Source organism: Gracilinanus agilis, chromosome 4 (assembly GCF_016433145.1).
Source record: "Gracilinanus agilis isolate LMUSP501 chromosome 4, AgileGrace, whole genome shotgun sequence".
In the NCBI taxonomy this organism is placed as follows: domain Eukaryota; kingdom Metazoa; phylum Chordata; class Mammalia; order Didelphimorphia; family Didelphidae; genus Gracilinanus; species Gracilinanus agilis.
In genome coordinates, this window is record NC_058133.1 from 46,758,184 (window position 1) to 46,781,620 (window position 23,437).

At 37.8% G+C, this 23,437-nt stretch overlaps 1 protein-coding gene across 1 annotated transcript in view; it reads left to right on the forward strand.

Moving 5' to 3' along the window:
• Window positions 1-23,437, forward strand: part of TTLL7 (tubulin tyrosine ligase like 7) — a 114,636-nt gene that overhangs the window by 51,830 nt on the left and 39,369 nt on the right. Inside the window, exons 12-16 of the mRNA XM_044674312.1 lie at window positions 5,215-5,350; window positions 8,691-8,777; window positions 15,408-15,580; window positions 18,174-18,408; window positions 19,644-19,763. Coding sequence (XP_044530247.1) covers window positions 5,215-5,350; window positions 8,691-8,777; window positions 15,408-15,580; window positions 18,174-18,408; window positions 19,644-19,763 — 751 coding nt within the window. The remainder of the gene's footprint in view (window positions 1-5,214; window positions 5,351-8,690; window positions 8,778-15,407; window positions 15,581-18,173; window positions 18,409-19,643; window positions 19,764-23,437) is intronic.

A 23,437-nucleotide genomic window follows, 5' to 3' on the forward strand; every position in this document is an offset into this window, starting at 1 on the left:
ATGGTCTGTATTGAGTTAAAAGTTTTTTTTTTCCTAGGTAACCATAAATATAAAAGAGTGCAAGCTTCTTTTTGTCCTTGAGCATGTCTGCTGAAAATATAATGAATAAAACTGGTCTTATTATCCCTCATTCAGATTCTGGTGCTGCCACTTAATTACCCGGGTAGCCTTGAAGGGCACCTTGGTCTTGGCCTCAGTTCTCTCCTTTCTAAAGTGAGAGAGTTGTTGGCCTCGCTGACTCTTCCAGGTCCCTTTCTTGTTTGGAGTTTCTGATGAGGAGTGGGTTAGAGCCTGAGTGTTGTAGTGGGAGAGGAGCTCCAATGGTGTCTGTCTGGCACTGGGTTGCAGCATCTCTTGAGCCCTTTTTTACCTCACTCTTCAGGATGGCTAAGAGTGCCCTGCGTGTGTGTCTGCCTCACAGGGCTGTTGGGAGACTCAAGCAGGATGATGGTCAGCTCAAAACACTGCATCCACATCAGCCATTCTTGTCACGGGGCATTATCTGCCCTGACCAGCTCTGAGAGCCAGGAGCATGTGAAGAGTCCTTTGGAGTCTCTATGGGCAATTGGACTGGCTTTGTCACTGCCTTCCACAGCCTAGTTTGTGAACCCCGTGGAAGCCTGATCAAAGCCGTGGCAGCCTTTGTGTTGTTGCTAGGATGCCTTCTATAATTGCCATGTACCCAGTATCATGCCGTGCCCTAAAGCAATTCTGAATGTGTTCAGTAAGTAGTGCTGTGCATTTACTGGCCCAGAAAGACTTCCACCGAAGTCTTCGCTGCAGGTAAATCATGGAACTTGCATTTCCACTGAGGGCACACTTAAGGAGATGCATCATGAATCTGTGATTCTGTATCAGAAAGATCCCATTGGCTTTTTGTTTTTCTTTGTTCATTTCTTATTGCTTTTTAATTTTTGTTTATTTCTCTACCAGAGATGTATGGAATGCTGGCCAAATGGAACTTCCTTAAAAAATAATAAAAAACCAGTTTAGATAATAACAACAATGTACTTCAATAAATATCAGAGACTATTATATAAAAATAACACCTTCCATACTAACACATTTTTTAGAAAGGTAACCAATTATTCATTAAATTCAGTGTAGAGAGCCAGGCTAGATATTATGAACCAAACACTCTACTCTTAAAAATAATTATTACTGCTTTATCACCTAGATCCATATCTTCTTGCTCTCTGGTCTTGTTAAATTCCCTATTCATTACGGATAATTTTTTTTATCCTCAACCATTTTCTCACCTCTTTCTTCCATCTCCTTCCACCTCTTCCAGCCTCTGCTTGAGATTCCAGGATCATGGGACAATCCTGTTCTTCCCCAAAGCAATCTCGTCTTCATTTCTAGAATTCTAACTATTTAAGAAGTTTTTCTTTTTCCTGCTAGCCACCATCTACCTCTGTAATTTCTATCTATCATTTCTGAGTTTTGCTTTCTATTGCCACAGTAGAACTTCACATAGCTTGAAGACAGCCATCTTTTAAGGGAGGAGAAGAAAATCTTTAAAACAATCTTCTTGTCCTTTGTACCTTATTTCATCTTTCTCCTCAGGGCACAGAGCAGTGTCTTCCTTTTATAGAACTGGAACTTCATGTTTGCTTGAATTGAATTGAATCATTAATCCATTTTTCCCTTTCCAATTATATTCATACTCTTTGCAAATATGTTGTCATTTTTTTGGATAGAGGGTACCAGCAGCTTGGGAAGAATCAAGAAAGTATGTAAAAGATAAGATTTTAAGTGATTTTTGAAGGAAAGGCATTCTAAGAGGTAGAGGTAATGGAGAATGAGAAATTGTCAGACACAGAGAAAGAGACATATCTGGGTGCCTAGAAGGATGTGAAATCCTTGATGGAGGAAAGGAGGTAAAGATAAGGAGCTGTGGCTTAGGCATGTTGAGGTTCAGGTGTCTCTATGACATTGAGTTTGAAATGTCTTTTAAGTGGGTAGAAGTGTGCCATTGGGGCTCAGGAGAAAGATGAGTGCTTGCTGTATAGATCTGAGAATCATTTGCATAGAAAGATAAGGAATGAGAATAAAAGAAGACCTAGGTCAAAGCTTTGTGATATACTTATGTTTAGGGAGGGTGAAATGGATGCAGAACCAGCAAAGAAGGACAAGAAATAGCAGCCTGTAAGATAGGAAAAGATGTGAGAGAAAGCAATGTCATAAAAACCGACCAAGAGGAGAGAGGGAGGAGATTGATGTGAGAATCAACAGTGTCACAAGCTGCAGAATGGTTAAGAAGGAGGACCTTGAAGTCAAAGCCGTAAGATTTGGTGATTAGGAAAATCATTGATAAACTCTGGAGAGGACAGTTTCTGTTGGGTGAGGTTATAATCCAGATGACAGAAGGTTGAAAAATGAGTGAGAGGAAAGAAAATCAAGGAAGCCATTGATGAGAGCTTTTCTTTCCTTACTTTTTTCCCCTTGAATATTGGCCATGAAAAGGAGAGATAAAGAATTATAGTTTGAAAGGAGGAGAGAGGGGGTGAGAGAGAGAGAGACAGAGACAGAGACAGAGACAGACAGAGACAGAGAGAGGCGGGGCAGGCTGGAGAGAAGGAGGACAGAATGAATAGTGGTGTCATGGGTTCTGAAATGTAGAGAAAGTTTCATCTCCTTTATTACTGCTCTTGTTATCTGTTTCCATCTCTACCTTTACACTAGACTGATTTTGGAAATTAAATGCCCTTTTTCTTAGTCTTCATTTTCTTTGATCTCTCTTTTACATTTAATACAATTGACCTCCTTCCTCTTCATTCTTGAAATTATTTCCCTATTCCCCACCTCTCTAATTAATCTTTCTCTTTCCACTTTGAACTCATCCCTAAAAAGTTCATTCCTTGATGTTCTAATAAAGCTTCTTTGATTTACAAATTTCTAATTCAGTTACCTGGTGATTTCTGGCCCTCCATAGCCTTTTCTTAGACAGTTCATCGGCCCTTGTGCTTCTGTGCTCAGAAAGTCATCATTTTCTCTAATCTATGATCTCATACTTGTTCTGAAATTCTGCTTTGGCAGCTACTTGTGTTGCATCTCTACCTACCTGCTTGTGAGTTATCATTTTAAGCAATGCTATTTGAACTGAATTCTTCATTCTCAACTCCTCCCCAATTTCTTCTGTTAATTATAATAAATAGCATTTATGTGGAACTTGAGGGATAGCAAAGAGATTTAGAAGCATCATATTTTTCTCAATTAAGAATTCTTATTATCCTCATTTTATAGATATGAAAACTGAGGGAGCCAGAGGAACCCACAGTCCAATAACATGCAAACAAATATTTGGAAACAAACTTTATCTAGGATAAATAGGAAAAATAATTCAAAGAGGGAGAGCAATCGAATTAAGAGGGGTTGAACTTTTCTTTCATAGGATCTTCTGTATTTATCTCTTCCTCTCCAGCTCTCCCACTACTGCATTAGTACAAGACCTAATCACTTCATAGTAGGATTATTGCAATAGCCTATTAATTGGTCTTTCTCCATCTAGTCTGTCATTTTCAGTCCACTTTGCATATTTCTGAGGTTAATCTCTTTCTTGTCAGGATCTCTTCTACATCTTTTCTAGAACAAAAGTAATTCAGTGTTACCTATTTGGTCAAGTCATAGGACCCTAGATTTACATCTGCAATGGTCCTTACAGGTCATCCAGTCCAACCACATTTATATTAAGAATGAAGATTTTGGGCACAGAGAGGTGAGTTGTCTTGCCCAGAGACAACATAGCTAGTAAGGGTTGGGGACTGGATTTGGGAACCAGCTCTTTGGAACTCTTAAATCCAATTCTTTATCTAGTTTTCCATGCTGCATCCACATTCAAGGTTTTCTAAAGCCAGGCTCCAGTTTGCCCAATGAATCTGTTTTATATTTTCCAGCACAAATTGTCTTATCGAAGCAAATCTTATTGCTTTCCTGTAATAATGTTGTGCTTGTCTTCACCTCTGTGGCTTTGCTTATGCTAATCAACTTCCTTTCTAACTCTTTTTCCATGACTCTAAGTCTTGTGTGTCTTTTGAAATCAGTTTCAGGTTCCACTTTCATGTCAAAGTTTCTCTACCTAATTAGGCCACATTGGATTCTTTTGTCTCTAGATCACCTGGAATGTGAAGCCCAATACCTGGCACAGAGAAAGAATTCACTAAATGCCTACTGACTTGATTCTGTGATTTTGTGATTGACCATTTACTTTCAAATTATTCTTATGTCATTTTATGTGTCTGGATTCTCTCCATTTTTTCCCCGTTCCTGTTGTTGTCACCCCACTGTAGACATTGCATAATTGTAGTTTGGCCCTAATTCCTTGCCTTTAGCAGACCTTCCTCTTCTTCCTGCATGGTTAATTCTTTGGCATACTCCTAACATGCACCCCAGTCAGTTGATCCCTCTTAGCACCCATTTATAGAGACTGTATTGAGTGCCAGAACATCCATGCTGCTGCAACAAGAATTATGAGCTTGGTTATAACAGAATAAAGAAGTCTTAGATGGAGCTTGCTATCTATTTTAAAAGCATGAGCTGATAGAGAGAATGAGTTATGACTCATTCTCAATGAAGCCTCCTAAAGGAGGTTGTTTTTTATTTTTTCTGAAATTATCTGTATTGTTATCTTGAATCTCCAGTCATCTTGTCTGTGAAGAAGATCCAGGCTCAGTTTATTATTGTTATCAAGAGCTCACATCATGATATTGTGGAAAGTAATGGTGAGAACAGTGCAAAGTTACCTAAAGAGATAGTCTCTCTTCCTTAATTGTTTAAAATGGCTTATTTCGCCCAGTTGACTGGTAAACATTCATTGTCTTTGAAAGGAATGATGAACAAATCTTTTTTTTCAAAGTTCTTATTTACAGCAAAGCCAGAAAATTATAATAACAAATCGGCAGCTGTATTACTTTAGTGTCATATTGTCCCCTAAACTGATACAGTGCTCATAACAGTCTGATTTTTCCTTCTTGTCTTTTGTAAATGCTTTATGATTCTCTTACATCATAAGTTGAACCAGTTGGTGAGCATTCCAAACAGGTTGGGCATTTTAGTAGATCCTGAATGATCTTAGTGAAAAGCCTTTGCTAGTTAAAAATGTGTTCCATTTTCCATTGAATCACAATGTTTGGTGGTAATTCTCCAGGTACTATTTCAATTGCTACATAAGAGAAGGAGGCTTCTTTTTAGCATGTCTGTCTGCTATTATTGCAGGCGAATTTATCCTCCTGAAGACAAATCATTACTTGAAAAATATGAGCATTTATTGGCCACTGCCTTTCAGACATTTCTTTCGGGAAGAGCAACTTTGTTTCAGCGAGAACTGAATAATCCTTTAAAAAGAATGAAGGTAAGAATGTGTCTTATTTAAATATGACTGATAAATGAAACCAAGTAAATCCCTATAAGGTAATATTATTCCGGTATATTTCTCATCTAACAAGACATCTCTCTCAAAACTAACTTTAAAAGGGAACATCTCAGAACTTTGCTTGACAACAAATTAGGACCACAAAATATTTTTGCCAAAAGGAGGTAATTCATACATTGCAGTCAGAAACACCAAAATTATACTGTGGTCTTTATTATACTATTAGAAGAGGTCACTGCTCATGTTCTTTCCAGATCCAAACACATATATACATGCATGCACAGAAATGCAAAAATGAAAGCCTTAATGTATTCTGATGAGACTTCATCAAGAATGCTTGCCCCTCGGTACTAAGCATCATGGAAGATGAGGCTTCCTTTTGTAACTTAGGAAGTAGTTTTTGGTTTATTGTTTTCACAGTTCTTCCTATAATCTCAACTTTAATTTTTCTTTTTTGAATGAAGAAAAGCAGAAAATGCATTCCTGCACTAATGGTGAAATTCTTATGGCTACTTGTTTTTGCTTGGGATTTTTAAACTTTTTTCTGCCCTCTCACCTGACCACAATGCTCTTGATTTAGGGAAACCCTCACATTTTGTTGGTAAAGCCAAATTTATGTGAAAGCTGGGTAATTGACAATTATCTAGTTAATTTTTGCCGTGTAGATTGTCAGTACTTGTCAAGTCAAGTCAGGATGAACACAGTGGGATAGGGAAAATTCCCTGTCCTTCAATTGGGACTGCCTGACTTTGCTTCTTGACTACCTTTATTCCTTAGAGACCTGGCCTAAATGATCTCATTCAGAATTTTATGGCTGGAAAAGCCCCAGAGTCTACCTTCCTCTGAGGCCCAGAAAAGGTCTCTCAACCTCCTTATACTTCTAAAATTCTATGAGTGTGGGCAATCTATGGCTTTCCTCCTTAAATTGTGCCCATGTTAACACTTAGTACTTCTGAAACCAGATTGAGGAATGATTTATTCCATGACCCCATTTGAGGTAAAATGATTACAGAAACTGAATGAAATCACTAGATCTTAAAAATATTCAATTACTGTAATATTGGTATTTGCATCTTTGTAAGCATAAACAATGCATGTGCACACACATACCCCCCCCCATGTTTTAGTTTAAAAAAGAAATTCTTAGCCTAAACTAGGCATAAATTTATCAGAATATGAAACCCTTAAAAACAAGACTTGAGGCACTCAGAATTTGAATGACAATAAATGTTATTTTCCTCTTTGGTTTTCATTTCACATTCTCATTTCAAAAATTTTTCATTATTTTGTGAAGTTGTAAGAATATAAAATGAAAGAGCATTTCTCTCTACTGCTATCTGTGTGATACTGGGCATGTCACTTAAGCCCCACTAGGACCCAGTTTCTTTACCTATAGAATGAGAATGCCCTTAGATGGTTTGTTTCCCTTTCTGTATCTTTGATCTTATGATTTCCATTTTGCTAACCTCCATTTATATAGACATGTTTATTTTTAAATTTTTTTTTAAAGTGAGACTTGTACAACTAGTGATGAGCCTGTTTCCCCTTTTCTTGGCTCAATCTCTTATAAGCAATATTTGGTTTATAAGTGAAACGAGTTTGAGATAAAATAGGAATTTTTCTTCATGCCAAATTCCATTCCTGTAGAAGATTAACATGGTCGCATCACTTTGATAATTAAAAGGAAAGTACATAATAAAACTGATTATCACATTGTCTTACTAAAAAAATACACAATAGGGTTGGTTTGAGTATGGCTAAAGGAGAGAGATGTATAAGCTGGTATTCATATTTGAAAAATAGAGAAATAAAAGGTTATTTCAATTTTTCGCCCCCATCAGGGCTATCAAAGCTATTTATTTGTTTTCATATCCATCCTCCACAATTTTTTCCTAAATCTGGAGTAACCAGCATATATTTTGTTTTGAAACAAGAGTGTCCCTTTGAGAAGAAAGAAATAAGTGAGAGAGAGAGAGAGAAAGCAGATTAGTAGTGCCCTACACATAGCCCTCTGCTGATATCTAAAGTTCATGTGTACCTAGTGCAAATTTGAGAATTTTCACTAGGAAAAAAATTCATTTAAAAATATTTTCTCAAAAGTATTCTGGAGCCTCTTAGAATTTATCATTGGAGTACTCTCATGTATGAAACTTTTTTTAAACCCTTACCTTCCATCTTGGAGTCAATACTGTGTATTGGCTCCAACGCAGAAGAGTGGTAAGGGTAGGCAATGGGGGTTAAGTGACTTGCCCAGGGTCACACATCTGGGAAGTGTCTGAGACCAGATTTGAACCTAGGACCTCCCGTCTCTAGGCCTGGCTCTCAATCCACTGAGCTACCCAGCTGCCCCCATGTATGAAACTTTTAAACAAAGTCCCCTGCACATTTCAGTAATCCAAATCTTCCTGAATGGGATACCAAGACTCCATTGTTCTACACCAAAGCAGCTCTCTCCATTGCAAATCATTTTTTTTCAATAGTGAGATTCTATTGTAATTAGTGTGGGTTAAAGAAATAACTCTCAGAACGATCAGCCTATCTTGGTGTAGATAATTCAAAAACTATTACTGTTGCTCTGCTATGCCCAGCCTGCACCTGGTTGTATGTTCTGATAATTTTTCCTCCTGTCTTCAGAGAATATCACGTTGGAGAGCATTACAGAAGCTGGATTATTGGACCACAGTGCGGAAGACTCTCAATCCACTTGTGGACTGGTCTTACTGTCATTAAAAATGAAAATGAAGTTTCTAAAGATGCTATTGTAAAATTAAAAAAATAATATATATCTCTATATATCTATATATAGTTCAGGTGTTCTAGTTAGTCCAGGATCCAAGGTTAGTCTGGCGTGAAGAGAAGCCACTAGACTAGAAAGAATCTGCAGGCTGTTGAGGCTTACTGCCATCTGATGGGATTTCTAATGTAAAGTAGTTTATGAAAAATGTGAACTGGAAAAATGGAGTTGGGCTGCCCTGGCATTTGTTTTGTGAATTTTTTCCCCTAAAAGTTAATAATAAAATAAAAATCTATTGAGCTCATTTAATTGAAGTAAATGTATGTTTTAAAGTAGACCGTCATTTAGAATATGATTATTTTCGTGACTTCTTAATCCATTGCATAATGTATTTCAGGTATGTGCTGTCTCTGGGTCCAAATTTTAGCAAAATGTTCTTCACCTGTAGGCATCCATGGCTTTTCTGTGCCTTTTTCTTTAACATAAGTCATCAGGTTCAATAAATAATTTCAGAAATCCTTGCAGTACCCTGATTGAGGTGAGCTTCACTAATGAATGATTAATGGATTCAATTCACCTATTCAGGAGGAAGATATTTTGGACCTTCTGGAACAGTGTGAAATAGATGATGAGAAGTTAATGGGAAAAACTGTCAGAAATCGAGGACCCAAGGTACCTTCTCTTACGTTGTGGTTAAAAATAGACGTTGCTAAATAGTGTTATTTCTCCTATCAGGGTTGTCACAGTTAGTATGACACCATCAGACTGTGCCACAGAATGGGAAATATCGAATTGGTGGCCAGTACAGAGGACAGGGAGAGCTCCCAAGAAGGTTGTCTTGGCACCATGAATATGGGATAACATAAGATTTGCAGGTTTTTCCCTCCAGTTGCTGGATATTGCTTTAACCTCTTGTCAGGCTTAACTAGGTCAGTCAGCAGCAACGTATAAGTGGGCATCTTAGAATAAGCATTCTTCTCCCTACCATTTTTCTTTCCCATCTCCGACCATAAGATCACTGAAATGGCATGAGGTCTAATTTACCTTGCACATGTAGGTGTGACCATTCCTTTCCGGGACTCTATCAGTGCCTTCCCCATTAGGGCTTTCTTGTCAGAGTTGTATTGGTCAAGTCCAGGCTAGGGATATTCATGGTAAATTGTTGTTTTCCGTAGGGTGAGACTACATACTTATTGTCTCTAAGGATGGAAATGGATGAACAGAGCAGAGTCCCAAATATTGCTCCTAAATAGTCTTTAGATTTGAAGCAGTGTTGTGAAGCTAGAGAATGTAGATAGTATAGAAAAGAAGTTACTTAACCCAGAAACAGAAATGGATTCAACACAACACAGGCTTTCCTCTCTCTTTCTTTATACACTTAGATCTATACACGTACACACATATATATGTATGTATGTGTGTAACAGTATTGTAATATGTATAGAACTTTTAAAAATTATTTTTAAGTATTATTCCATAGTTGCATGATTTATGTTCTCCCTCTCTTCTTCCCTTCCCCACTCCCAGAGTTTACAAGCCATTCCACTGGATTATATGTGTACTATCACTCAATACCTATTTCCATATTATTCATTTTTGTAAAAGAGTAATCTTTTAAAACCCAAACCACAAATCATATACCCATATAAACAAGTAATAAATCATGTTTTTCTTCTGTGTTTCTGCTCCCACAGTTCTTTCTCTAGATGTGGATAGTGTTCTTTCTCCTAAATCCCTCAGAATTGTCTTGGATCATTGCATTGCTATTAGTAGCAGAGAATCACATTTGATTGTCCTACAATATGTCAATTACTGTGTACAATGTTCTTCTGGTTCTGCTCCTTTCACTCCTTATCAGTTCATGGAGGTCTTTCCAGTTCATATAGAAATCCTCCAGTTCATCATTCCTTATAGCACAATAGTATTCCATCACCATCATATACCACAATTTGTAACCATTCCCCAATCAAGGGACAACCTCTCATTTTCCAATTTTTTGCCACCACAAAAAGTGCAGCAATAAATATTTTTGTACAGACAGGACCATCTCCTATTTTTTCTTATCTCTTTGGGACAGAAACTTAGTAGTGATATTGCATGATCAAAGGACAGCCATTCTTTTAAAGCCCTTTTGGCATAATTCCAAACTGCCTTCCAGGATGGTTGGATCAATTCACAACTCCACCAGAAATGCATTAGTGTCTCAGTTTTGCCACATCCCCTCCAACATTTATTATTTCCCTTGTAAAAAGGTAGGGAAAACCCTGGGTTGTTGATATGAATGGTTAAGTGGTTTGGGTAACTTGACTCGTTAGGGTATTCCCTCCTTTACAACAGAGAGCAAATGACCACCATCTGTTACTAGTTAGTGTGTAATGATGGGCAAGGTATTGCAGCAGTCTGTATCAGTATAGAGAACACTTTAGAAGAAAAAGAATAGATCTTTGGCTAGGAGATTTTGTTTTAACATAACCCTCCTTCTTGGTGTACTTCCCTAAACAGAACTGCCAGAGGGAGAGCAGTAATAGACGACTCAGGAATTTTGACCTGACCGGAGTCTCAGAAAGCTCTCCCTCTGGGGAAAGCCTCCACCCACCAATCTCCCTTTGTCCTTCTCTTAATCTGACTGCTTTCCAAATATGTTTGATGAAGTTTAATAACAGTGTAACAAGGGACAAGTTTTGGGAAAAGGGTAATAGGGGTTCCCTCACTGAAGGTAATGATCAGTAGTCCAAGTCTTTCAGCCCTCACTGAAAGGCAATCAGAAAAGCCTCCTCTTCCCCCCTATTCCCTTCTCCTGGGCAAGGAAGTGCCTCAGTGCAGTCTCCCACCCTCAGCTAAAAGCCTGGACTGGACTGAGCCTCTCCGTCTGATTATGAAGTCTAGCATGGCTAACCTAGGCTAAATATGAAAAGAGTATAGTCTCTAGAATTAGCTGGTGCAGGAGAGATGAGTCTTTCAGGCTTGGCTCAGTCCCCCTGAGGGTCACCCCTTTTGAGGTAACTGGCCATTGATCTGATTTACACAGATATTCCCTCAGCCTAGCATAGCAAGATGTCTTCAGGCTAATGGCTTCTTTGAGCAGTTGAGAATCACAGCTATCAGGGAAATTTCTAGTTCTCTAGATGTCTCTGGGAGCTGGCTCTCCTTTCGAGTCCAAGACCAGACTCCCCTCAAAAGTCTGTTAAGATTCCCAGCAGCCCCTTGCTTGAGGGTTTCAAATGATCTTTGCCTCTTCTCACTTTCCCCCTACATTCCATGGCATATCTGTGTCAGAAATCTATTAAATTAATTATAATTGATTCTTACATGGCATGATTTCTAATTCTCATACCATCCTGATCACCTAACTCTGGAGATTTTCCAACTGATTGATATCCTTTGTAAAATGCTATACACAAAACGAAACCCAGTTCTCTGGCATTTTTGTGACCAGGGAAGAGTATAACATGAGATCATTCCATTCTTTGATTCAGGGTAAGACCACATTAATTATTCTGGACAGCTCTTTCTCTTCAAGTTGGCATATACTAAGAACCACCAGAGCATATTGATACCAATTTTCATATCAGCTATCTTGTAATTGTGAATTTTGTTTATGACCAAATGATTAGGGTTATTTTTCTTTGATACCTGACTCTGTCATATGGTTTCCTATCACAGCTTTGTGTCATCCTCACATTTGTGAAAGATACCATTTAGGCTTTTATTCAAGCCCTCGATTAAAATAATTAAATAATTTAAGTTCAAACTCAAAGCCCCAAAGAACTCAACTGTAAGCTCCTCCTATGCTGACATATCTATCAGTGATATCTTTTGGGGTTCAGTCATTTACCACTTCTGAAACTACTTATATATAAGTGTCATCTTCTTGCCCACTTCTCTCTCTCACCTTTTTCTATAATACCACCATGAGAGACTTAACTGCTTTGCTAAAATTTAGTTAACTAAATCTATAGCAATCCTTTGATCTACCAGCCTAGGAACCCTGCCAGAAAAGAAAATGAGGTTCATCTGTAATGACCTGCTCTTGATGAAGCTGTGTTGGTTCTTCGTGATCACCATTTCCTTTTCTAAATGTTAACTAATTGTTCCTTCACTAACTTAATGCACTTGTTAAATTGAAATGGGACAATTATTTTTGTTAATGGAAGATAGCAGCATTTCAAGTGATTGAAATTGGTATTTCAGAAGTTTACACTTGAAGTATATTTTCAAAGTAGTTTGTTGCTCCTTATCTGTATCGTTACCCATAGACCTTGAGAAGAAGAGAGTCACAAAGCATCTTTTCCTTTTGAAAGTGACTGCCATATACACTATTGAACTGTTTCTGTAGTGGTTTGGAAAGGAGAATTATGTCTTCCAGTACTTGAATTAATTTTTATCAAGTCAAGGTTGAATAGAGCTTTTACTAGGAGAGATGATTTGATCAATTTCTGTGTGTTAGAAAAGCTGAAAAATATTCTATAGCCAGATGGAAAATGATGTGTATGTGTATAGTCTCTGGTGCGTTTAGTGGTCACGCTGGATGTAGTTTGCACCATTGGGACTCATTACTCAATTGTTACTGTTTGAGCAATGTGTTGGCTATTGTCTCACTTGAATATATGGTTGGTTCATTGGACCAGATTATACAAATGTGATCAAGGCTTAACCATCATTTAACCTTTATTTATTAAAGGTTTGCATAGTCCATGTGCTATTTAACTCTGTGGAGAATCTTGGCATTGGGTATGATATCCCAAAGACTAAGTTACTCATTACTAAGCCTGCCCAAAATTTCTAGTTATTTTGGAAGAACACTGCCAAAAAATGGCTTCTCAGTAATACTGTTTCCTTTCCTACTTATATTTCTTTATCATGTTAAAATGCTTGACAAATGTATTTAGTTTCATTGTTCATTCAGAGTCTCTTGGAATGCCTACTATGTATAAGACACAATATTAGGTGCCAAGTATTAGGATTAAAATATATTTGGGGTTAAATTTGGGATTTAGTGGTTAATGACAGAGTGAAGTGATCTATTGAAGTAGTAGTAGTATATTATGATCAATATGAAGTGGTAAATTAAGAGTAGAGAGCTTAATTATATTAGGCAATAGGGTGTGCACACACTGCCTGTCACCCTCCTCAATACAATTCACCAAAATTACTAATAACTTCATTATTATCTATCTCTCTATCATTTTACTCTGTCATTAACTACTAAACCCCAAATTTAACCCCAAATCTATTTTAATGCTAATACAAGGAAGATGGCAAGGCTAGATAAGAGATGACTTTTGCTCCCAAGAAGCTTACAATCTACTAAGGGAGGTAAGACGCTTACACAGAAATAATTCAAAGGATTATGTGATAAATGTTACAACTAAAGTAGTCTGAAGGAGACCTCACTGCAGTTTGTGAATACACCAGAGAATGCTTCATTAAAGAGCCATCTTTGAGTTACCGGAAAGATGTTGGATGTAGGGTAGAGGGTGGTAAAAAGGTTATAGAAAATAGAAAGAACACTGAGGTATAGGAAAGCATACTACATGGTGAATTCATCTGAATTGATTAGTTTTTTTTAAAGAGACAAGTTTAATATTGTTGGTGCTTAGTAAAATTTAAACCATTTCTTATAAAAAGAATTTGGTTTCTCAAAGTATTGAGCCAATTTCCCCTTCCTTTGTCCTTTTTTGATAAAACTTCAGAAAGACTAGCCTTCAGATTAGCTTGTTTCCAAGTACTTTCTTTAGATGGCATCCATATCCTGATTAGCCCCACTGGACAATCCTTATTTCAGCAGACCCTCATAGTACTCAATAATTTGTCCTAGATTATGTTTCCGAGTCTTCCTTTTCACTTAATATAGAATGACTATTAGTCTGTAGCTGTAGTAATCATTCCCATTGGTAACAGGAGACATGTGGTATGTATATAATAAATAATCCTGGAAATATTTAATTTGCAAACACAACTTATGGTAGGCTGGATATGTTCTTCTGAAGTGAGGCCACCCCCAAACCTCACTCCTCTTTTCCTTCACCTGGAATTATGGGAAATGAGTCTTGTTGGAGGATTGGAAGTAGATAGCCCTCAACAAAGCCCTACTATGGCATGATTGCATGACATTTGGAGTTTGTACTAATATATCCTTCAATGTAATTTCTCCTTGCAAAAAGAATAACCAGAACCCCACAGCATGTTAACTTACACATTATATGCTTCATTTATTCTGTAGCATAGGGGAAGGGAAATGGGATTGCTTCATTATGGGAAGAGCAACAGTCTTGGAGTTAGTCATCATTTGACAAGAGACCCATGAAAGACTGGATAATAATTTTTAAAGTTGTAGGTTTAGCTTTTTAAAAATAATAATAAAGTATATCAGGGATACTTGCTTGGCATACATATTCTGAGAGAGAAGGATCTTGATTTTGGTCTACCTTTTAGATGTAAAACTGAGAAAATTATATTTGAGATGAAAGCTCAAGATTGCCCCTGTTCAGAGCAGTTTTCTCAGCTGCTTCTTTCTTAAATCCAAGTATGTATGTATGTATGTATGTATGTATGTATGTATGTATGTATGTATGTATGTGGATGTGTTTATGTGTGTGTGCATGTTATTGCTTAACTATTTCTAATTAATGATGTAACAGGAATGCATTTCTTGGAGCCTGTAATTGAGAGTTCTTCATGTATCATGCTGGGCAGAGCTGGTCCTGTGTCTTAGATTTCTACTTTTAATCTTTTAAGTTTTTCCTTTGCCATGGCCCTTCTCACTTTTGATTTTAGTTGTTCACCTCTCTTTGTTGCAAGGCTTTGGGTGTTATTCATAGATGACATTTTATCTAAAATCTCAAATACAAAGTGATTAAAAATAACTGCTTTGGCAGGGCTATCAGGTGAGAGGGAGGGAAAATATGAAAGCAGTATGGACTATTGGAACAGCTGCTGACTTGCCAGTCAGAAGTTTGGAGTTCAAAACCTACTTATGATGTTTAATTACTTTGATCATGGGGTTTTTATTCTCTTTCCTGGCCCTCAATTGCTTGTATCTATAATATAAGGTAATTGGACTAGAATGATTTCTGAGGAATCTACCACCTTCACAATCAGTTCCACAGCCCTAAGAACATGTTTCAGAATAGAGTCATTAGACTTTTTTTTGCCAGATGACTTTTGACCCTTGGGGATCCCAAACTATTTCTGTCATCTTCAAAGAAAAGGGAAAATTCAGATGGTTAGCTTGTCATGTCACAAAGCATTTATTCTAACTTTTAATCGGTTAACTAAAACTATTATTTTCTTTTATTTTAGCCTCTACATTCCATGCCTGAAAGCTCACAAGTAGTAAAAAAACAAAAGAACTACAGTAGTGAGAGCAGTTTTGAAAGCAGTGATGATTCCTACGAATCTGATGAAATGGATCGAGAAGAATTCGCAGGTTCACTTGCCGACAAGAAAGTCACTTATGATTTTGAAACCTGCAAGTGGAAATTTCCTCCCAGTAAGTTAATCGATTTTAACGTAAGAAAGAGCCAATGAGTTGGGACTTTTACATAAAACCTCTCTTCCCCCTGCCCCAGAAAAGAACATTTGTAGATGGAAGGCATGCAAGCACTTGGCTTCCTTCTTTGTCAATGAAGTTGGAGGCTCTCTATGGTTTCTCCTTCCTCAGGTGATGAGTTTTTTAGATTTAAAAGTCTAACTCTCTTGTGAGTGAATCATTGATGCTGATAAGCCCTACTCTTTGACAGGCATTTTTGATCATGTCTGGCTGATGCTCATTTCTGGCAGTTGCTTTGCTGTCTACTCACCACTCACCTAGCCACCCAAACATTCTCTCTGATCTCATCAGCACCCCTTCTTCCCTCTACCTCAACATTCATCTACCTTCTCTCACATGCCAATATGCATTCTCTCATTGGTTCTAGGTGTGTTGATCTGTATATCCATAATGAATGGATATTCTCAGAAGAATTGAAAGATGGTAGGCAATTTGGTAACCCTGAATCCTCTTTTATAACTTTTTCTTCCTTTTAGAGTCCCTTCATTGCTTGCTTTGCATTCTTGATGTCTGTGACTTCCCTTGGAAAGTTTTCCCATGTTTAGGGTTTATTTCTGATCTCTTCTTTCATATCAAAAGTTACCTGCCCTGTTTCAGGGCTTCCTCATTTGAACCTCCAGAATCTATCTGCATGGTCAGTTACACTTAGAATGTAGTGCTTCTCTCAGCTAATATTTTCATTAATCCAAAGGGTTGAGCAATGTGAGAATATTAAGCACCATGGCAGGATAAGTGGGGGAAATCTCATGGTGAGAGATATTTTTGTTGGCTTTCAGATTAGATCCAGACTATGTAAATAATTTCCTTTTCTTAAAGCTAACCTTGTTTATGAGGGTGGGTGAGCGTTTGAGCGAGGGTTGTGTGCATTCTACTTACGCAGTTTTTTCATTCAGTAATTACTTGTGGTTTGGAGGCCATTTTAATCCTTTGATTCTTAGAGTGATTCTGGACACTTTGAATATATCCCTATATGAGTTGTCTTTTCCAGGAAGTTTGTTTCATACTGTTTCTTCTATTATGTTTTGGGAGCTAAGGTTCCTCTTCCCACAACTAATCAGTCTCTCCTTCCTCCCTCTGCCCCAGATAATACCACCTACTCCACAGTAACATTGACTGATGAGAGAGGAATGTGGATGAAGGAAGATTAGGGCAAAAATTACTGGTTCAGGAACAATTTCAGAGATAATGTAATGTTATCTCAGAATTTGTTCTCAGACCAAGGAGCTTCTAAGTTGTGGTCAGACAAATAAGTATATTAAAATATAATATGGGTATTGTTTTTCACATCTTCTCAGTATAATTTTTCTCTTTTGAACACTCTCCAAATAGATGATTTTTCCCTTCTGTTAATCATATTTTCTTTTTATGTTCCTTGGAAAATAGAATGATGGATGGCTTCTTATTTTGTGCGTTATCTTTAATCTATTGTACCTGAAAAATACTGTAAACATGCTCTTTACTTTCTCTCAAGAATGAATGCAAATGGCTGATCAGAAGCTATCTGATTTATAGGTAACTGTATATGCCTAATGCAGCCAGTTGAAGGAGTTTAGACCAACTATATTTACATCCTCTCCACCCTTGTGGGAATATACTGTGCACTGATTTAAGAGCATTGTATAAAAGAACTATTTAAGTAGTTTTTCCTTATTTTTCAATTTGCATATACAAATTCCACCTCTGGTAAGATGGTTCGACCAAATATTTATCTATCTACTTAGCACAAATATATGTGCATCTACAGAGGGCATGTCTATTTCCTCTCCCCATTCCTGCTTCTTCTGGCACAGGCACATGCCAAGATGCTGTGCCCAATGAACTTATCTAGAGAGAAAAAATTCTGACCTTGCAGGATACATCCACAGGGTAATAGGGAGAATGTAAGGTGATTGAGAGCAGGGATTTTTTTCCTCCTTTATTTTCCCAGTGCCTAGCAGGATCTAGTAGGTAGTAGATATTTCATGATGTTTGGGATGGAAGCCTCCAGGCAATTTTTCCTGAAATATTGCCTTGTTGGCAATAGCTGGTGTCACATATGAATGGAGAATCTCTCAGATGCAGAGCAGCCATTGTTATGCCTCTTCCCTCCCAACCCAACCTTAGTTCTTCTTCTTTGCCGTTGAAATATTATTATAAATTATTAAAGTTGAAAGGGACATCAAGTTCACCCAAAGCTAGAATGAAATTGATGCTAAAATTCACCCAACTACCAATTACAGTCTTCCCTTGAATACTTTGGATGATGTGAAATGTGCTCCTTTCCAAGGCAGTCCATTCCACTATCCACTTTGACTTAACCTTGCTTGTTAAGTTTTCCCCAACATCTGACCTAAATTTGCTTCTCAGGAAGCCTTTCCTTTCAGAATGGAACTTCAGTTAACACAGTTAAGTATAAGGCATGCCATCACATTGGCCATGAATGTTAGCTCTGCCATTGGCTCTTTGGCCATCCCTAGTTTCCTGCCTTCTAGTTTGTTTAAGAGAAATTACCCTTGGATATTTCTGCCAGGCTGCAGAGTTCTAAGCATGTCCTTCTCCCCAGGTTCCATCAGACGTTCTCTCAGCTGTCCTCGATCCGTCTCAGCGAATCCGTCCATGACTGACCATCGTCCTCTTTCTGCCAGACAAGTGCTCTCACTCTCACGCCCAGCTTCTGGGGCCAGGTCTCAGTCTCTAAACCGTGCCTCCTCTTCCTCGAGGAGTTTACCACAACCTAATAATAATAACACAGAGCATCCTGAAACTCCAGTGGTAACTAACTACTTTATCCTTTTTAATATCATAAGGAATATAATTGTATAATCTGTATTTGTGCAGTAAAAAGGATCAATGGGAGATAGTGCTGATCCAGAGATATTCTAGTAATACAATGTGGAGCCTCCATATAACATAACCCATGATAGCTCAGAATTGGGTCTGATGCTGCTCAGTCTTGGACTTCACCCAAGTAGCCTTAGTTACTGGAAGAACTGAAAGAACCTTCTGAAATAGTCTTGAGTCAGAGAGCCTGAGGCTTACATTTTGTCAGGCCCTTCCTCAGTGTGTTGTGTTTTTCAACTGCTGCTCATGTAGTAGTCTTATTGTATTGAAAATTGCCTGAGTTTATAATGTTTTAGTTTTTATAATTTTGTCTCTTATAAGGTCGGGAAAACACAATCCATCTCTTCTTTACTGATATTACAAGATGGAATTAATTATTTAAGTCTCAAAAGATTTATCACCTGTTACGAAGCTCCTTTGAGAAATAATACTACATATAAACTGACTTATTTTTGTTGTGCACCCTTGTATATTGAAACAGCATTTATTCTGATCCACTGTTTGGTCTCAGAATTATTGTGAACAAGTTTCACAGAATTTATTTTGCTCATAGGCATACATTTTCCTTTGAGTTTTTCCAAATACCCTGCAATAAGCGTGGTGTACCTTTGCCTCCCTGGGATTATCCTCTTCTAGAAGTGAGATCTGTCGGTTTGGGTTTTTTCTCAAAAGAAAGCCATTTTTATTGAAGGAAGAGCCAAGATATAGCAGTAATTGAATTTGGCCAGTTATCAATGAATAATCTTTTTTCAATCCAAGAAGAAATAAATGCCTGAAGCTCATGTACAGAATGAAGTTGATGAGGTAGAAATATCTGAAAGCTTTTTATTTTTTCCTTCTGGTGAGTAAGTTCAGAAAAGTTTCACTTCCTTGGTGTGGGAAATGCACTCTAACATCCCCACCTTTTTAATGTCAGGCTTGCCTTGAGTACAGACAGTACAGTACATCACCTGAGAATGTGATGTTTATAGGCTATTACTGCTAACTTCCATTTTTCCCCCACCAGAGTAAATAATTTCTCTCCCTTTTTTATTCACTGGCTGTAGGTTTTGGTTTTTTTATTATTAAAAGTAAATCTTTTTTGCCCAGAAACATCTTTCCTATCAAAGCAAAATACAACTTCCAAATATCTGTCTTTCTTTTCATTTAAGCCTGATCCTTTTCAGCACCTGAGAACAAAAGAACAAGAGGAAGAATTTACAAGGCAGACCTTGTTAATCCTCCGAGACATGAAGATCAGGTTCCCCGGGAAAACCGATGAAGAATCAGAACGCATCATAGAAGATGTAAGTCTGTGATAGCAGAAGCATCCTTAGCCTCATTCCATTCATCATTGTTCTTAGGGTTACTAATGTCCCCCCCCACCACAGTGGGGGTACCAGGTGACAGACAGAGCACACAGAAATAGCTGTTCCCCTGTGGGCTGTGGTTCTGTGTTCCTGTGTTCCAGAGTCTTAAAGTATAAGGAGCACTATTTTTTTAACTTCTTCTATTCATAAAGAATTGCTAACTAGTAAAATTTTTTCCTGCAATGTGTTTATGAAAGAAAATATAAATTGGGGCTTGGTGAAATAATCTCAATAAGTATGCCATGAAGATCTCCTTGATTTTTCAATCAGGTAATCAACAGGCATTTTATTAAGCTAATACCCTGTGCCAATCACTATGTCTGTGCTAGGGATAAAAAGACAGAAAGAAAAATTAGATTCTATTCTCAGCAAACTTCCAGTCTGAATATCACATGCATCTATAAGCATGTATTGTGTACATGAGAAATTAATAGAAGGTAGGATCTTTATTGGGGGGAACTTCAGGATCTGGTGGGGTCAAATAAAATATTTTTTCGAGTTGAATCTCAAAAGTGGACAAAGGAGGAATAGCTAGGCAGCTCGGTAGATAAGAGAGCCAAGATAGAAATGATGAGAGATTTTGGATTCAAATTTGGCCTCAGACACTTTGTAGCTGTGTGACCCTGGGCAAGTCACTTAACCCCAGTTGCCTAGCCCTTGCTGCTCTTCTGCTTTACAACCTATACTCAGTATCAATTCTAAGACAGAAAGTAACAATTTAAGAAAGAAAGAAAGGGGACAGACACTCCTAAGATCCCAAAGATGCATCACTCAAGAAGTCCTGATGGCTGCATTTTGGAACATGTGTACAGGAGAGGGAAGGATCAGAATAGTGCAGGATCTTTAAAGGACTTTAAAAGCCAAACGGGAGTGGATATTGTACTCGAAAAGATGATGAAATTGGAAGGGGATGTCCCTTTGAGATCAAACTTAGCCTAGCCTTTCACTTTATACATGAAGAAACCAAGGCCCAAAGAGGTTAATTGATGAGTTGTCCAAAGTCCCAAGAAAGTAAGTGACAGTGGCAGGATTCAAGTCCATCATCTCTAACTTGAAAACTTTTTTTTTTTTTAAATTAAACCTTACTGGGTGAATATTTTGAAGACAGAATAAGGTGTTTGTTTTTAATAGACATAAAAAGCTATGTAAAGAAACAAACTGAAAGAGTAAAAAATCAGAATGTATGTGTGCAGGACAAGGGAGAGGTTGGGGCTGGGATAGAGAGTAGTAGGGGTCAAGGGGAAAAAAACCCTTAATGTGTAACTAATGTAGTGACTGTTGACTAAGAACTGAAAGTTTTCCTTCTGTAAATACCCACACTGTTTTCTGCAGTGCCTTCTAGCTTTACAATTCTGTTGATTCTAGTGCCTCTCTCTCCCTTTAGTGATTGCACTCGTCTTTTGGGGAAAGTTATTATTAAGGCACTTTGAACCCATTGGACAAAGAGTTTTATGTGAATTCAAGGTGGTCTAACCCTTATTCTGAATGCCAAGCATTTTCTTTACATTTAATGTTGTAAAAGGAACCATCTTTAAAGCTTGCCTAATGAACCTGAAGAATGAGTTTGAAGAATTTATTTTTAAATCGAGTGCATGTGGTTAGGACAGAATTAGTGAAACAATAGTGTTCTTTTCACTCATCCCAAGTACCTGCTTCTGCAAATACTTGATGCCCTTAAATGCCAGTAGTATCTTGGGGGTGGGGGGATATGTACCTTAGACTGTAAAACGAGGGACACATTGATCTCAGAAGAATAAAACTATAAGTAATCCAAAGGATAATGATCAGTCAGTAAACATTTATTAAGCCCCTACTCTGTGCCTGGCAACATGCTAAGCACTGGGGATAAGAAGGCAAAAGATAAAGCTCACAGCCTCATGGGGCAGATTCCAGGAAAATAGCCATATACAAACCTAATATAGCCAGAATTGATGTCAGGGAGTCAACAAAGAAAAGGCACTTGAATTGAGGGAGATCTGAAGTTGTGTGATTGGAAGGAGAAGGCACCAGGCATGGAAATTGAGCAAGAGACCATAGATGGGAGAGCTGAGGAGGATCTGGCCATCCTCATGGTATTAAGAGCACCAGAACCAGCATGTTGGGTCGTCTATGGAGAACTCATCGGAAAAGATGAGAAGAAATTCTGTCCCGTGATGCAGGGAGTGAGTGCTTAGCAAGACAAAGAACCAGGTTTAATCAAGTAAGGAAGGAATGACTTAACTTAACTTCGAGGTGTTTATCTTGTAAAAATAGCCGTGCTACCAGGTAGCAGGTTTTTAAATGACACAGAACACCTGGAGGAAAACTAGCCCTCGGGATGCTTTTTTTTCTAGCCCTTTCTAGAACATTGAGTCCATCAGCAGGGCTGCTGCTCCCTTTGAAAGCCAACTCACTGGCTGCTAATAATAAAGCCAGAAGGGAGAGGGGAGCCAGAGGTTTTTAGTGAGAAATCATTTTCCCCTCATCAGAGTAGTACCACTTACTGTGTAAATAAGGTACCAAAATGTTCTTTTCAAGCCTGTACTTTTATTAACTTACTTAAGTTGTTTACTGGTAAAAAATATTTTTCCTATTTGCTGTGGAAAAAATTTTCTTTTGTGGAGTAAGGGCACCACCCAGTGGTCCATGTTAGCCTAACAACTGCAGCAGTGTATTGTGGATTTGGCTTTGTTTTTTTGCACTTTTGTATCATTAATTCCAACCTCTTTTCTTAAACTATCTTGTTTTTGAAAAGGNAGTAAGTGACAGTGGCAGGATTCAAGTCCATCATCTCTAACTTGAAAACTTTTTTTTTTTAAATTAAACCTTACTGGGTGAATATTTTGAAGACAGAATAAGGTGTTTGTTTTTAATAGACATAAAAAGCTATGTAAAGAAACAAACTGAAAGAGTAAAAAATCAGAATGTATGTGTGCAGGACAAGGGAGAGGTTGGGGCTGGGATAGAGAGTAGTAGGGGTCAAGGGGAAAAAAACCCTTAATGTGTAACTAATGTAGTGACTGTTGACTAAGAACTGAAAGTTTTCCTTCTGTAAATACCCACACTGTTTTCTGCAGTGCCTTCTAGCTTTACAATTCTGTTGATTCTAGTGCCTCTCTCTCCCTTTAGTGATTGCACTCGTCTTTTGGGGAAAGTTATTATTAAGGCACTTTGAACCCATTGGACAAAGAGTTTTATGTGAATTCAAGGTGGTCTAACCCTTATTCTGAATGCCAAGCATTTTCTTTACATTTAATGTTGTAAAAGGAACCATCTTTAAAGCTTGCCTAATGAACCTGAAGAATGAGTTTGAAGAATTTATTTTTAAATCGAGTGCATGTGGTTAGGACAGAATTAGTGAAACAATAGTGTTCTTTTCACTCATCCCAAGTACCTGCTTCTGCAAATACTTGATGCCCTTAAATGCCAGTAGTATCTTGGGGGTGGGGGGATATGTACCTTAGACTGTAAGACGAGGGACACATTGATCTCAGAAGAATAAAACTATAAGTAATCCAAAGGATAATGATCAGTCAGTAAACATTTATTAAGCCCCTACTCTGTGCCTGGCAACATGCTAAGCACTGGGGATAAGAAGGCAAAAGATAAAGCTCACAGCCTCATGGGGCAGA